At 42.8% G+C, this 15,571-nt stretch overlaps 1 protein-coding gene across 11 annotated transcripts in view; it reads right to left on the minus strand.

Moving 5' to 3' along the window:
- Positions 1-15,571, minus strand: part of FOXP1 (forkhead box P1) — a 453,072-nt gene that overhangs the window by 225,742 nt on the left and 211,759 nt on the right. For 8 of the 11 annotated variants that reach the window (XM_059161502.1, XM_059161504.1, XM_059161503.1 and 5 more), the window contains one exon: positions 7,606-7,793. In XM_059161502.1, the coding sequence (XP_059017485.1) occupies positions 7,606-7,782 (177 nt within the window). In that variant the 5' untranslated portion in view covers positions 7,783-7,793. Of the gene's footprint in view, positions 1-7,605; positions 7,794-15,125; positions 15,182-15,571 lie in introns of all 11 variants that reach the window. The other 3 variants (XM_059161497.1, XM_059161500.1, XM_059161499.1) reach the window with 1 other exon arrangement.

The following is a 15,571-nucleotide window of genomic DNA, read 5'->3' on the forward strand; positions in this document are numbered from 1 at the left end:
TGTGCTTGTGCACAATTTGTGTTTGTCCAATAACTGACCCACGGCAGGTAAGAAGGGAGTGTGGGTTCTCCTCCCAATGCCCTTCTCTTCTGTTCCGTAATTCCAGCACTTTGCCAGTCACTCAGATGGGAAATGCTGACTCATCACCCTTGCCAACTCCGACCCCTTGATGTTTTCACAGGTCCTGCTTCAAGAGGCTCTGCTGATTTTCCAATACTCCGCTCAACACTCTTGTGACTACCACCTTCCTTTCTCTTCCTGCTTCATTCATTCACAGAGGCGGTCAAAGAACTGCGCTGTGTCAGGGACTGTGCTGCATGCTAGGGAACATGAGGGAATGAGAAAGGGCCATCCCAGCTGATTTGGGTCCTACCGCTGACCAAGGTGTTCAAACACAGAAGAAGAAAGGCAGAGAGCAAGGCGGCAAAGGTGGTCAACAAAACCAAGACCTCAACCCAATGAAGCGAGAGATAGCAGGCCATTACTGAATTCGGGACCTACCGCAGGGCCTTGTCACTGCTATTAATCTTTCAAAAATCTCTTTCCTTCTAAGCCAGGCCAGCTCTAACCTTATAATTTATCCTCTGTACTTCTCCTCCTGAATGGCCTTTCTTCTCTGAATAGAAACCTTCCCTGCCTTAGAAACCCAAGACCAAAAAGCTGAACCTCCAACAAGCTGAACCCAGGTAACCTTCGAACCACCTTCCCACTGCTCCCATCCTTGCTCTCCAGGCTCTTCAGGCTCTAAGGCAAATAAACTCGGAATTAATTACTCTACCATGCACATCTCCTTACACACAGGCAGCTTTGCACCACAAAGTCTTCATTCCATGAAAGAATATACAACAAATGAATGAGCGCATTTCAAGAACTCCAAAGCAAAGAAACAAAGTTAATACATAGTTTCCAGTGTAGCACATTTATTAGCTCACTTGGAACAAAGCTGAGGCCAGGCCAGTATGTGAAATTCTCTTCACCACATTTTCTTGCGCGAGGGGAAAAGAAAAAAAAAAAAGTGGTTGTATTTCTCTGAACCAAATCAAACACAGTATTTAGCAAAAGGCCTCTGGAATGTTACAAGTAACACTTCATAATTACAATAGATTAGAGTTCAAAGACCAAGTGATGAAAAGAAACTTTCTAGTACGGGGTTCAATTCCCTATATAAATTTCCCTTCTGTGGTCCCATCTACCACTCGCATTTATATTGCCATTCTACTTTGTCATAAAAGCAGTCACCTTGTAACCCTTTTTATCAAGTAATCTATGCACTACCTAAAAGTACACTCGGCTCCATCAGGCGAGCTGTATAGGTTTCATTACACAAACAGACCAATTCTGCGCGCTCAGCACTACTTCTCAATAAACGCACGCAGTTGCAAAACAGGAAAGTAGGCTCCTTGCCTTCGGAGACCAGAGAGGGGCCTGCCAGTTTTGCAAAACAAACTCCCTGAAATCAGTGAGGCTAATCTGTCAACAAATTACCATTAAAGTCACACCTCCTGAAAGTTCAAAAAGAGATTTCTGATTAGACAAGCGAGAGGGGGTATTTTTTATTATTATTGTTATTATCACTATTATTATTATTATTATTATCTCACAGGTCAGGGCTTAAAATTGCCTTCGCAATGTAGGGATGCTTTGGCTTAAAGTTGAGGGTAGGCTTCACTCTTGGTGAAACGTGGCATCTAGCTTTCTCTATATTTGGCTCTTTCTCTGTTGTCGTTTCTCATGCCATCTTACTTTTCAACAGAGAAATTAATGACACACAACTGTTTAGTAATCAGACCTTGAAAGGATTTCATATAAGGCTCACATCACAGGTTACCTAAATCTCTGACAATATTTTGATGACAGCGAGGTCCAAACTCCCAGAGTAAATTACTTTAGCACTCAGGGTGAAGTGTGCCTTTTCCAGAAAGAGTCACAAAAGGAATGGAGGAAAAGTGGGAGTCTGTTATTGTTATGGCTGCTTTTTCTTTATTTGTCACAACTATCCGAATTCCTCTCTCACTTTTATCTCAATTTGTTTGCATGGTTTTCGCTAATGTTTTGGGGACACCAGTTCCTACTACAAATTTTTTGATCATCAATAGCTTCTATATTCAAACTCTGCCTTGTGTTCAGAAAGAATCTAACTTGGTAGAGTGCGTCCTTAAAAATTACAGTTTGAGTTTTTTACCCACCACTGAAGGAAGGTGCTAGCCCCTATCAGAGTGCCTGCCTCAATGAGAGAACTCAATAAACTAAGATCATCTACATTCTACATTACCTTCCAGAAGCTTCCCTTCTTAGAACCAGAGATGCTGACTATCTTTTCCCTTCCAGTGGCATCAAAAGACCCTCCTTTCAGGCACAGTCCTTGCTATTGGCAAGGCAAAAGGCCATTTGAGTGTGTTTTTTGTTTGTTTTTATTTTACTTTTTATTTTTTTCTCATTGCAATATGTGCCCTCCTTAATACCCATCACCAGGCTAACATATCCTCCCAACCCCCCTCCCCTTTGAAACCCTTAGTTTGTTTCCCAGAGTCCGTAATCTCCCATGGTTCATCTCCCCCTCTGACTCCACCCCTTCAGTATTCCCTTCATTCCCCTAATGTCCTCATGTTATTTCTTATGTTCCACATATGAGTGAAATCATATGATAACTCTCTTTCTCTGCTTAACTTATTTCCCTTAGCACAATCCCCTCCAGTTCCATCCATGTCAATGCAAATAGTGGGTACTAATCCTTTCTGATGGCTGAGTAATATTCCATTGTATGTATTCCTAACAAAGTTAGGAATAGTTCTCTTTGCAAAGAGAAGAATGGTAAGGCGGAACTGGCCATTGCTACCTGGCCATTGTACTAATCCACACTTAATCACTTGGGCCTCCCTCTGTAGAAGGAGGAACAAGGCAAAGGATGACCACAATAACAGTAACGTGGTTCCCACAAAGGAATACGAGCACGAATGAGAAGCGCACAGGCGCGGTCTCTTTCGTCGGAGGTTACTGCCCATCCAAACCCAAGAGCAATTTCTCCTACACGTTGTTTTTTATAGGGGCACTTCAAGCTGGAAGTGTTGGCAGGACAACCTCCCTCTTTTGCTTGATAGCCACTAGTCATTTTGGTAACAAGAACAAAATGAGGACATTCATTCCGCCATTTTGAAAATGAAGAGAAGAATCTTTAATTTTTGTGTATGGGTTTATGCTAACAGGTTTACACTCTGGTCATTATCCTTTGGTGACTCGCATCAGGAGATTCCAAGAAAGAGACCCGTGATTCTCCTGGGCCCTTCTGAGAGTGTATCGTCTACATCCTCTATGAACATACACAGCCAGATTTCCTTCTCGAGCCCCCTCCCACTCCTCCTGTCTCTCTGAGCTTCTCTGGTCCTGGGCAAAATACAACCCAATGAATCCCTCTTCTTCCCTCTCATGATGTTTCAGAAGCTACTTGTCCTTCCTACCTCTCTTAACTCTTTAGGACTCATCCAATGTTTTCCTCTCTTTCTTTTACATTATTAACAGGAAACGTGTATATAGACACATGTTGATGGTGTGTAGGTATCTTTCGGGCCAAAAGGTCCAACACCTTAAACCAAATGTCAAAGAACCAATGTCAATGAATGAAACAAATATGTCACTTATCTACACTCTCTAAATAATCCATATTTAAATCCCATATGTAATATATCTTTTTTTTTAATGTCTTTCTCACAGACTACCTCCACACTGCCCTCCTCGTATAAAACAATAGCCACACCTCAAAACCACAGCAACCAAAGCTCTCTCTATCCTGATTTGCAGACAATAAAACTGCCAGGTGGTACCCAAAAAAAAAACCCCATCATTAAATGGAATGTTGTTAAGAAATAGCTGTTTTATTTAACAGCTATTCATTTTTATTGAATAAACATTTTCTAGTATGCATTCTGTTAATTGACCTGACAGCATATGCTGTATATGGAGAAACTTCTAAACATTATGCTCTATGTAATATGCTTATCTGAAAAAGCTCTCATTTGCAGCAATATGGAAATAAAATTCTGCTTTCTAAAATTCAAGACTTTTAAAATGCATTAATCCACACAGTTTATGAAATTGCTCTGGACATTTTAAAACCCTTTCTTAAGGGAAAAAAAAAAAACTTCAGTAACTGGTAATAGTATTTGTTGCTGAGTTTCGTAATGGAGTAGTGCATATCCAGTACAGAACTCTTACAGACCCAGAAATGGGGCAGGCATAATAGGAAATAAAAAGCAGTTATGGTATCGGGTAAAGAATTACCCAGTGGCTAAAAGAAATGTTCGGAAACTCTATCAAATTATCTTATTAGGAAACTATTGTTATAATAGTTTCATGGCCCAGATAGAAGTAGGCTTGAAACATTACAGAGATAATACATTTCGTTTTGAGGAAGGAAGACAGTTGGGGAGTGTGTTGGCGAGTTCCTCCAAGCTACTGGCAGCACCTCTCCTTGGTGATGGCTTCTGAGTGATGATGGCATCTTGCAGAATTACCAACCCCCCTGCCTAGAGGGCCACAAATGAGCAATGCTGCTGGGTGGGAGCTGGGGCAGCCTGGAGAGCGGCAGGCTCCTTGACTTCACGTGCAATCCATCCCCTAACAACTGTTGTCCTCGTAGGAATATTGGTCTAGGGTTACCAGATCTTCTGGTTTTTCAAGAGAAGATGGAAAAGCCAGATTCTGATTTTTCTAGGTTGTCACCTACATAATTCTTTTTTTTTTTCCTTTTTAAACAATTCTTCTTAGACCTAATTTAGCCAACCTATAGACCAGTCCCAGCATAGAAGTCACTCATTCCACAGCTAATCTTTGTGAAAGCTCTCCATTCTGAAAGGGCACTTGCTATCATTTGTAATTATCTTTGGTAATAAGAATCAAACATGGAAAGGCTTGCATTTATTTTAAAAGTCCTGGCACTAGGCAAAAATTCTCCCTATATTGTCAATGATGGCACTGGTGCAACTAGAAAATCCTATAACATTCAGTGTTACACACAGCATAATTAACTCATTTTTATACCAAGCCCTTTTAAGCCACATCTTTTTGTTCCATGGACTTCTAACATATTTTACAGTTCTAATTCTCTTCCACTGTCCTACATTAATCAAAGCTGTAACCCCTGTTGTCTTTGTACTACAGAATCAGAATGTGCCCCTGGCGAGGAATGGGGGAAAAGTCAACAGGAATTAAATTTCAGTGCAACTGTTTACTCAACTGTGGCCTGCAGTTATTGAAATTTTATCCGTGGTTTTGTGTGACTACCGCAGTAATGAATTCAGCATGGCTGTGATTTTCTCACTGCTGGTATTCTCACTTCAAGTAAAAACCTGTAGAATAAAAATGACGAAAACTACCCGAGTCCATCATGTTGACCCTCACATTTCTCCAAAGCACTGACTTGTTGCCATTTTCGGACTGGAAGGAAACTAGGTTCACTCTAGTCCTGCAAAATTTTATCAATCCCTTATTCCTACCCCCCCAGCCCCCAATTCATCGAGAGATTTACTTGTCCCCCAACAACCTGTGAGGAGCCTCATCATACACTTGGAGGGGCAAACAGTTGTCAGTATTTTGTCTTAAAAGATCAAAAAGGGCTACCAAGCACAGTATGTGAGGTTTTTGCCGCAATCATAAATCCAAGCACACTCTCTCTTCCTAAATCATATCAATAGCAAATAAAAGTAAACTTGCTATAAAAAGTATTTAAAATGGGTTTCAAAGTACAACAAAAGGTACTGACACCCATAACACATAAGACCATGTTTTCCAAAGTGGTCACAGCCAAGATAAAGAGGGGAGATGTGGATAACTAATTTTGTTACCGATGCTTTTTAAGGAAGATTGTTAACATGCACTTTCCTAACTGCCTTCTATGAGGCCAATGTGTTGTTGCTGATATTGGTGTAGGGGTGTGTGTTTGCATGCGTGTATGTGTGTGTGTGTATGGTACATATATAAAGATTTTGGCCGACTTACTACTTTAAGATGGTAAATGATTTTTTAGTTCTTCATATAAAATTCTAAAGAAGTGAATTTCCCATTTATTTAATTAATGTACCCTAAATACTAAGCATGTGGGATTCCCACCCCATAGGCCAAGAGCACCACACCTCAACTGCTCAAGAACTGGTGCCTCTTGGCCTCTGTAGGGTAAGGACATAGAACACAGCACTCCAAGATCCCAGCGGCTCTCTCCAATGAACTGTAAGTAACCGAGAACACCACATGAACGACACACACGCACACGGATACTGTCCTACCATCTGAGGATATGTTTGGCCAACTGCCTCAGTGGTTAGAATTCTGCCATTGGCACTCATTTAAGTGCACGACCTTCCGCACAACATACGTCATAAATTCCAGCTGATGGGGTACCCAAGGTGCAGGCACAGAAGGTTCTGGACAACCAGGGACAGAGGTCACATCACATAGATGAAGTGCTGGTCATGAGAACAGAGCATGTCCTCTAGTTTCCTTTTCTTTCTGTCCTAGCTTTCCCCCAGCAGGTTCCACTACCTTCTAACAGACTAACAATGTAACGATTCTTCATATTTTAAAAACTTCTCAGCAAGTAAAAAAATGAAACATCCTCAGAGCCTGTCAAAGGCTATAACCCTCATACAAAAAGGGATTTCCTTTCCTTCCCCGATACACTTTCCAAGAAAATGGTTTGAGAAAAGGCTCGCCTGCCTCCTCCTCATCCCCCAAAGATTTCTAATTTTTTTTTTTTTTTTTTTCCAGAAAGGCCTGAAGATGCAGTGTTATTTTTCACCTTTTTGCAAGGGCACCACAACTATGTACTGAGTAGATGAATCCAAGACCAAAATGGCACCTTTACCATTTGGAAATATTTAATCCGTCCCTCAAGGGTACCCACTGACATGACTATGGAGAACGTAAGGAGAATGAGTATGTCCCAGTTTACAAGCCTTTGGGGGAACCACCAATAAGAACTAATGTAAAACGTTAAGAGGACTTAGCCCCATACCAGCTGCCGTATGTACACAAGACACATAGGCCAGTGGTCCGCACCCCGAAGTTCCTCCAGGCAGCAGGAGGCCACTTCTTACACTGAAGCCTGTGCTGTGGATGCTATGCCTGCTGCATACCCACTCCTGCCCGTTTGCTTCTACTGTTGGCTTCCACTCCCTCTTCCATCCCCTGTTCCTTTCATCCACCATCCCTCCTTTGGTGTCGTGCTTCACCACTCTCAGTAAGCCCGTTTATGAGTAGGACTTTTTAACTCAAGCATAGGGAACCATTTTTGCAATTCATTTTTTATCCCAAATAGTTCAGCTTCAGGCTGCCACGGTGGGGCCTGGGAAAAGGCCGCTCAAGCTCATCTTTAACAACTGCTCCCCAAGACAGGGGGCGGGGGCAGGGGGAGTAGCTTCCAAGAGTCTCGGCTCCCTGAGGGCTTGAGCACTAGTCTCCGAGGGCCACCACCCCGCGCTAGCTGTTTCTGACAGGCGGCCAGCCCGCCACCTGAGCCTCCAACACTTGCACGGGGAAGAGTGCAAAGGGCGAGCGGGAGCGCCGGCCCCGCGGTTCCCCCGCATCCCGCGCAGCGCAGCCGGGCGGCCACGGTACCTGCTGCTGCTGCTGCACGTGCACGAGCTCGGCGGCCCCGGCGTCCGCGGCTGGCGTCTCCCCGTTGGACCGTCCTTCGCGAAGACTCCCGCACTGGAGCAAGTGGTTGCCGCCGCTCGACCCGTTCTGGATGGCTGAACCGTTACTTTTTGTCTCAGTCCCAGATTCTTGCATCATGACTCAAAAACCTGATAGAGGGATTTTCAGGAGGGAGCAGGGGAGAGAGAGAAAAGCAGCTGTTAAAACAGTTGTTGGACAGAAGGAGAAGGGCCCTGCCTTCCGTGTTGCCAGACTCTGTAAACAGTTGTCCTTTTCTTTCACACACTCTTGGCCCTGGGTTGTGGGCTAGTCCCTTAGTGTCTGAGGACGGAGGGGTCGGGACAGCTTCAAGAGTTCCTAGTGGTCCTTTCAAGAAGCTGTTTCCCCTTGGAGAAAAATACTTTCAGGGTCCTGGGATCGAGTCCCGCACTGGGCTCTCTGCTCAGCAGGGAGCCTGCTTCCTCCTCTCTCTCTGCCTGCCTCTCTGCCTACTTGTGATCTCTCTCTGTCAAATAAATAAATAAAATCTTTAAAAAAAAAAAAGGAGTAAGTTGTGTGTAGCGTATTAGGTGTAACACTCAATTTCAGTGTGTGCAGGCTCTGCGTTGGGGTGGTACACGCCTAGAGAGAAAGTCTCCAGCCCCACGCTATCAAGACAGGACACACACCACCTGAGATCATTTGAGCCGAACACCCTCACGGTCAAAAAGACAAGAGCATTTAAAGATTTGTACTCCCCAGAATGATTCCGGTACTGAGAAGTCTTCAAAATTGGTGATTCCAATGAGATCAGCCACATTTAGAAAGAAAGAAAAAAAAAAAAAAAAAGAATCCCTCCCCCCACCCCACTTTTCAGGAGCTAAAAAATTCAGACTCTGATCTTTGTCCTATGGTTAAAACTGTCCTAAGAAATCCTATTCAAAGTTAGGGGATTTTCTCATGCTGAATTACTAACCTCTAGTTTGTTTTAAGGCCTGAAAGGTCTGGGACATCTTATATTTATTTTGGAGAAAAATCTGGCCTCAGGCAGACCAAAGGAAAGGTCTGAATGCAAAATTATGAAGTGTCTAATAAAAAAACATATATGTGTAGGTGTTTGTAAGTATGTATGTATGTCTATATGTACAGTGCAAGATGTGCAGCTGAAGGATATCACCTACATACATGTAAATATATTTCATGTTCTGCCCAGCTACTTTCAACGTACAAAACCATGACCCACAATTCAGCTCTCAGTAAATGCATCTGGTTATGACAAAAGAAAGATCATATTTACTAATACCAAGTGTTACCAGTGCCGTACCAAGCCCACCAGCCGGTGATTTACGTATATTTCCCAGTTTAGTTCTGAATGCCACTGGTATCTCCAGTATGCAGATGAGAAAACTAGGCCCCCATGAGGACCATTTTAATTTGCCCAGCATAAATCATTAGTAGTGGTGCAATCAGGATTTGAACAAGTGCAGCTGGATGTCAACGTTCTTAACCATGTGTTTTCTTACAGCTGAGGTGTAGTAGGGAGCAAACAGTGTAATGGCAGGGTCATACTCCAAATTCACAAACGAGAGCTTTGAACAGGAAAAGCAATAGTCACTAAAGGACCTGACAGTTCCAATATCAAAGCTGAGAAATGTCTGAATATTAAAACCTCAACGTGAAACACCGATCTCAGATCAAAGGGCTGAAAACTTGTAACAGATACTCGTGCATCGTGGAAAGACATGTGCAATCTGCATTACGGACCCCCCCATCCCCCCCGGCAATATGTGACAACAGGGAAATTGAAACACTTGGGACATCTTTAGAGGCTGCCCTCTTGCTGGAAGTTGGTTCAAGTCCCTTTTCTACCGACTTCCACAAAAGCCTAATGGAAAATTAAAAGCAGAAAAATTCACATCTTTCTTCCTTTCCTTTCAGTGCCCTGTATGATCCAACTTAAGTACAAACTTTATAAACCCAGAAGACTTATGTTTAAAGTTAATCCAATTCTGAAGAGGATTAAGAATGGCATTTTTTGTTGTTGTTGACAGGTAGAAAACAAACTCATAAGCAACAGCTGATTCACACTCTTTTCTTAAAATCAGACTTTCCCAGAATTAGAATCACTTAAAAACTGCCTTTATATCCTTACTGTCTACAGAGTATAAAACCTATCAAAAACACAACTAAAACTTTCTCTAAGATAGAAGAACCAGGCAATACAAGTACCTCGTTTGTTGCCAAAAAGGAATTAATTTGTGAAATTGAGGGGACTTTTCCCCCCAATGTTTCTGTTTCACAAACCTGCCCATTCGTACAGAAATGGAGGAAAAGGTGGTGTTTAGGTATTTGAGGGAGAGAATGGTTGTCCTAGCAGAGTTAACAAGGAAACACACTCAATTCTTAGGTATGTCACAAGCATACCTAAAGAGAAAACAAAAACACTTTTCTTTTTTAAAACTTTCTGGATAGCCTACTCACATCAGCAAACCAACCCCCAAAAGATAAAAACATGGTTTGCACACGAGATATTTACCTGCCCTCAGAAGGGGGCCTAGTTAGCCACATATCCTGTCCTCAGAGCTATAGGAAAGAATGAAAGAATGCTGCTTTTCCCAGCCTGCAACCATTGGGATGCCTGACCTCAGAACAGGTGTCTAAGAGACTGGCCCTGCTTCTGTTTCCTGGGTTTGACACCGTGGTGGTGGGTGGAGTAGGGACGATCTCCAATCCACAATTTGATAAGGTTTTGCTCTACGCAGTTCCAAGAAGACTGCCAAGTCCTCCAGGAGAAGTTCTGCAGGCATCTCGCCAAGCAGCTTGGCTTGCGAATCGGGTCTGTGAGAGTGCAGGCATTGGGACCGAAATTGCATAAAGGATTATTTTGGTCTGAGGATGTCCTTAATTAGTCAAGTGCTAACAGTAGTATGTAGGTTGCAAGATTTAAAATTTCCCATAATCTCCCACACCAATCAGGAGAAAACAGCTTTTTGAAAAGCACATGTGAAAAATTAGGAGTGTCGATGTCTAAGAACATTTCTAACAATATCTGGGCTGGCAATATTTCTTTCTATGGAATGTTCCAAGCCATTTAATAAGGCTTTATGTCTGTACAACACTCCACAAACTACAAGGCTCTCTGAGGTACTTTTCAAACTCATAACAAGTCCATCAAAGAGAGGAGGCAGGTGAAATTTATCCCATTTTACAGATAAGAAAACCAAAGCTCCGTAGGTTAAGGAATAGATACGGCCATCATCCTTGCCTGTTTCAGACATCAACCTGTCCATTCTATGAATGACAGAGAATTTCCCATTTGCAAAGTCCTCGGCAAGCTAGTCCATTAGTAAGTGAATGAAAAAAAAAAAAAAAAAAAAACTAAGTAATTCCAGGAAAGATAGTACCAAGGTGGCAGGTAGACAAACAAAAGCATCTAAAATACGAAGATGAAAGTGTCTGCATTCTTTAGCAAACACCTCTATTTGTCTTTTTCTATGAGTTTTACAATTTGAGAATCATGAGAGAGCAGGTCAGTGTATTCGAGAGGCAGGTGCATTTTCTGACATCGAACACTGTACCTTCTTTCCTTAGCGGGAGCTTGTCATAGACACTCAGTTTGTATAACCTCCACTTCCCTCTAGGACTCCTTATAACCAATGAACTGCCCTGCTCCACGGCAAATCGAGAGCAAGAAACGATACGCCATCAGCCGGAGTGTGTGGATATGAAGGCATGGCTCCTGGAGGAGGTGACCAGCCCTCCCCACTAACAAGCCTTCTGAAAATAAACACAAATCTTCCTCTGGCTTCTTGCCTGTCTTCTCTGAATGAGCGGGTTTTGTTTAAGTCACATACGACCCGTTCAACACACCCCTGTGAAGGCCGAGGCCATAATCACGTGGATGTCAGAAAGCGGAAGGAAGCCCAAATGACCCACTTCTGGTCTTGCTTGGAAGCGTGACAGAGCTACTGATTTCCGAAGATCGATTTTTGTGCTGAAGGAACTTGTAGAAAAGGATAAGAACTGAGTTTAGCCTGCTTATTTATTGTCGCTGCCAACAGAGCATACCCTGGAAGTATTCTGGAAAATTCATAATGTCCAGGCCAATGTATTTATAGTAAATTATAGCAATGCTTTATTATTATGATTATTTCCTTGGTTACAGTGTTGATGCTGAAAATTTAAGGAAAATAAAGCCCTTGTTATCATGCTTGTGAAAGATTTTAAGCTAACAAAAAGTTCAGTCTTGATTCCAGGGCAGTTAATTAAGGTTGACCAAGTCAGGCAGAAGTAAATTAACTTGGCTGATCAATTATTTATATGAAGCAGAATAAATGCCCTTAAAGAACTTGGTCTGTTCATGAAAGGATGTGTAAATTAAACTAAACACCGTTTTGTAAAATATATTTCTACTTCTATGGGAAGAAGAGAAGAGAAGTTAACGGTGAAATCACTTGTAGGAAAATGATGACGGTGAGGATGTGGTCCTCCCCCAGCCCAAAGCAGAGCTCATTTTCTCATTGTTTATCCAGTACCAGGAAAGAAGGAAATGGGAGGTATTTTGAAGAGATAACAGAAGCTCTTGGAGTTGGGGGGTGGGGAGGGCGGGAGGGGGTAAGAGGAAAGAAGCAAGGAAGCACACAGGGAAGGGAGGGACAGAGAAGGGGAAGAAGGGTGGGAGGAAGGACCCAGGGGTGGCAGGAGGAAGACAGCGACTCCAAGAATGGGGCGAGCATGTGACTTTCTGTATTGTGGAATTACTGAGCAAGAGGCGTGCCTACTTCATCATCAGTTAGACTCTGTGCAGAGTCTACAGGCAGGACAAAAATAAAGGTGGGAGTCAGGCTAGCTCTCGTTCCCAAGAAGGACGCATGTCACATCATGATGATTCAAAGTCCACGTTGATCATGTCCATGTGATTCAGGAAAGAAGAAAAACTTGTGCGCATTAAGATATGAAGCATACATTTACTTCTGGGTTTCATCAGATAAATGAACGGGTTCCCTTTAAATGTGCAAAAGGTCGACCTGGCAACATAATACACATAAAGGAGTTCAAAGGAGCACAGTGCAACTAAGGGGATTCCTCCCTGCCAGCAGGCAAACAGCAGGGTGGCCCAGGACAGGAACCCAGTGCCTTGCTCTCCATCTTCTTGCAGGAGTTCCTCCCACTCAAAATAGGGACTCAAGAACAGAAAGCATCCCCAAAGTAAGGCCGGCTTTGACCATGGAGACTTCGCATTTCCTAGCACATGGCACAAGCTTTGCAAGTGCTCGCCCTTCACCTGGCAAGATGCACTAGGTGCCAGAGAACAGAGGAAGGGCTGCTGGAGGGATTACAAGTGAAACTGAGGGGTTAAGGGAGCAGGTGAAGCCAGGGCAGGAAGGAAGCGCCCCAAGATGTAGAATCATTGCCACTGGGTGGAGATTCCAAGGCATACTCTCAAAGGTGGGGGGAGAAACAACAAGAAAAACAAAGTAACACTGAGCGTTTTCACATATGACATCACTCCCACAAGTTGTGATCAGACACCACTGTCTGCCTATCCACCGCCCCCGATGGCAGGGGTCCCCTTCCATGGAAAAACCATCCAAGGGCCACGTTTAGGAAGCGAAGTCGGTGTGCTGAGTTACGAAAGCACCATCTTCCAATACCAAATTTTCATAATTATAACAGAAAGGCGTAAATTTTCTAATGCATGGCAGTTCAAAAAGTAATCAAGGGAATGAGCCGGAGGGCTATTTTAATGTATGCAAAGCTAGTGACCCACAGTAAATGGGAGGTAAGCTACAATGAATGCAAAGTAATGCACACAGACTGAAGTCCTGGTCTGATGAGGGACGGCTAAAATTAACACCCAATTAATTTCCGAATTGACAAACAAATGAAACCCATAAATCTACTTTCTCATTAATTTTCTTGTGGTATAATTTAAAGCAGTAATATGAGGGCAAAAACTGAGCATTATCCATCATAAATATCAAAAAGATAGCACTGTAACACCATAAATTATGCATATTACCTGTTGTTAAAAATGATTTATGTATTATCAACTTTATCGTGCACTGGAGATATCGAGATCTATCTTTAAAAATCTGGAATTCCATTTAGCACTTAGGAAGAAAAAGTTGAGGAGCAATGGAATAGTCAAAAATATGTTTGTTTATTTGTTCATTTGTTTTTAAAGGCTATTTACAGAGCCATATGGGAGAGAGAGGCAAAATCGGAATCTTCCCAAATCTGAGGTCAGCAGAGGTTGAGGATGTCATGGAAGTGTCGGGGTGGGCCTCTCAGTAGAGAGAGAACCAGGTCTTGGAGCACCCCTCCTGGAAAGCCGTGGTACATGTGTCCTCACGGAGCTACTCCTGCAGGAAAAGCAGGGCTTGGGGCTGGAAAGGAAGGGATAGAGGTGAGGCGATCCTGGATACATCTCAGACAGCCTGAGGGGGAGAACCTACGGCTTTGGGTGCTCATGAAGCAGCGTCCTCAGTTGGGGAGAAGTCTGAGAGGATAATTAGGTTTGTTGTTAATAATGTCATATGGTAGCTCTCTTACCTTTATAGTTCAAAGGAGGAGAAAAAAGAACTAAGAACTAGTTTGTGTTTATCAATCAACCTAGAGGTACCCTCTGTTTATGAAGTAAATGGACAAAGAGGCATTCAGAGTAAAATGATCTCCTTCCTGGCCTAACTCCATTTCTTTAGTAACAATTAAAAAAAGCCAACCCCCCCTCGCCCCCCAAAAAACCAAACCAAAACAAAACAAAAAACCCTTCATTTTGAACTTTACTTTTACTTTTAGGCACACCTTGCACACACAGTAACTCCTCTTATTCATGGGGAATATGTTCCCAGACCCCCAGTGGATGCCTGAAATTGCAGACAGTACTGAATCCTACAAACACTATGTTTTTGTTTGTTTGTTTGTTTGTTTGTTTTGAGAGAGAGAGAGAGAGAGACAGCACAAGCAGAGGGAGAGGCAGGCTCCTAGCTGAGCAAGGAGACAGATGTGGAACTGAATCCCAGGACCCTGGGATAACTAGATATAATTTTATACACACACACACACACACACACACACACACACACATACACACACAACTAGATACAATATAATAAACTAGAACAATTATTATAATCTAGTGTAAGAGAAGTTATGTGAATGTGATCTCTAGCCCTCTCTTGCAATGTCTTATTATACTGTAGTCACCTTTCTGCTTTGAGAGATGATGTGAGATGGCAAAATGTCTTACTGATGAGCTTAAGTGAGGTGAACGACAGGTGTTCTGACAATACTTTGGAAGGAGGATCATCTGCTTCCCAATCCATGGGTAACGGAATCCACAAAGCAAAACTGTGGCTATAGGGGGACTGCTATAGTAGGAACTTATCCCTAACTGCTGAATTTTTAGCTAAATGATTAAATGACAGAAAAGTCCCAGTCCAAACTCCCAATCAAATGAGATCAAGGGCTTCTGCTGCCCACCACCATGATGGTCCTACCTTTAAAATACTCTACGTCCTGTACTTCACTTGGAAGGACTAATCATTGTGGATTTCTGAAATGGAGAAACGAACGTATGCTATTAAATCATTTTAGCCATAACGGGAGTAGGACTGTCCAAATCCCTGAAAATGTAAAGATAACCCATCAGTGAAAAACCCTACCAAAATCCACGGTCCACAGTTAATTTCCAGTTCAGCTGGAATGGAAAAAGGTAGAGAGCCGGATGTTTAATTTTCCCTGTAACGCATGACTCACAACAGTTAGAGGAACAGGGTGGTAATAAAATAATGTTCCTAATAAAAACATGATTTCCCTTCTCTACCAGGCTTTCATTGTAAAGACAAGAGATTTTACGTTTCCAGAGAGAAAGAAGTCCCGAATTCCAACACCAAGGCAGCAAGGTTGTTCGGAGCAAACGTGCGTGTCTCACGCGAACAGCCTG

Source organism: Mustela lutreola, chromosome 2 (assembly GCF_030435805.1).
Source record: "Mustela lutreola isolate mMusLut2 chromosome 2, mMusLut2.pri, whole genome shotgun sequence".
In the NCBI taxonomy this organism is placed as follows: domain Eukaryota; kingdom Metazoa; phylum Chordata; class Mammalia; order Carnivora; family Mustelidae; genus Mustela; species Mustela lutreola.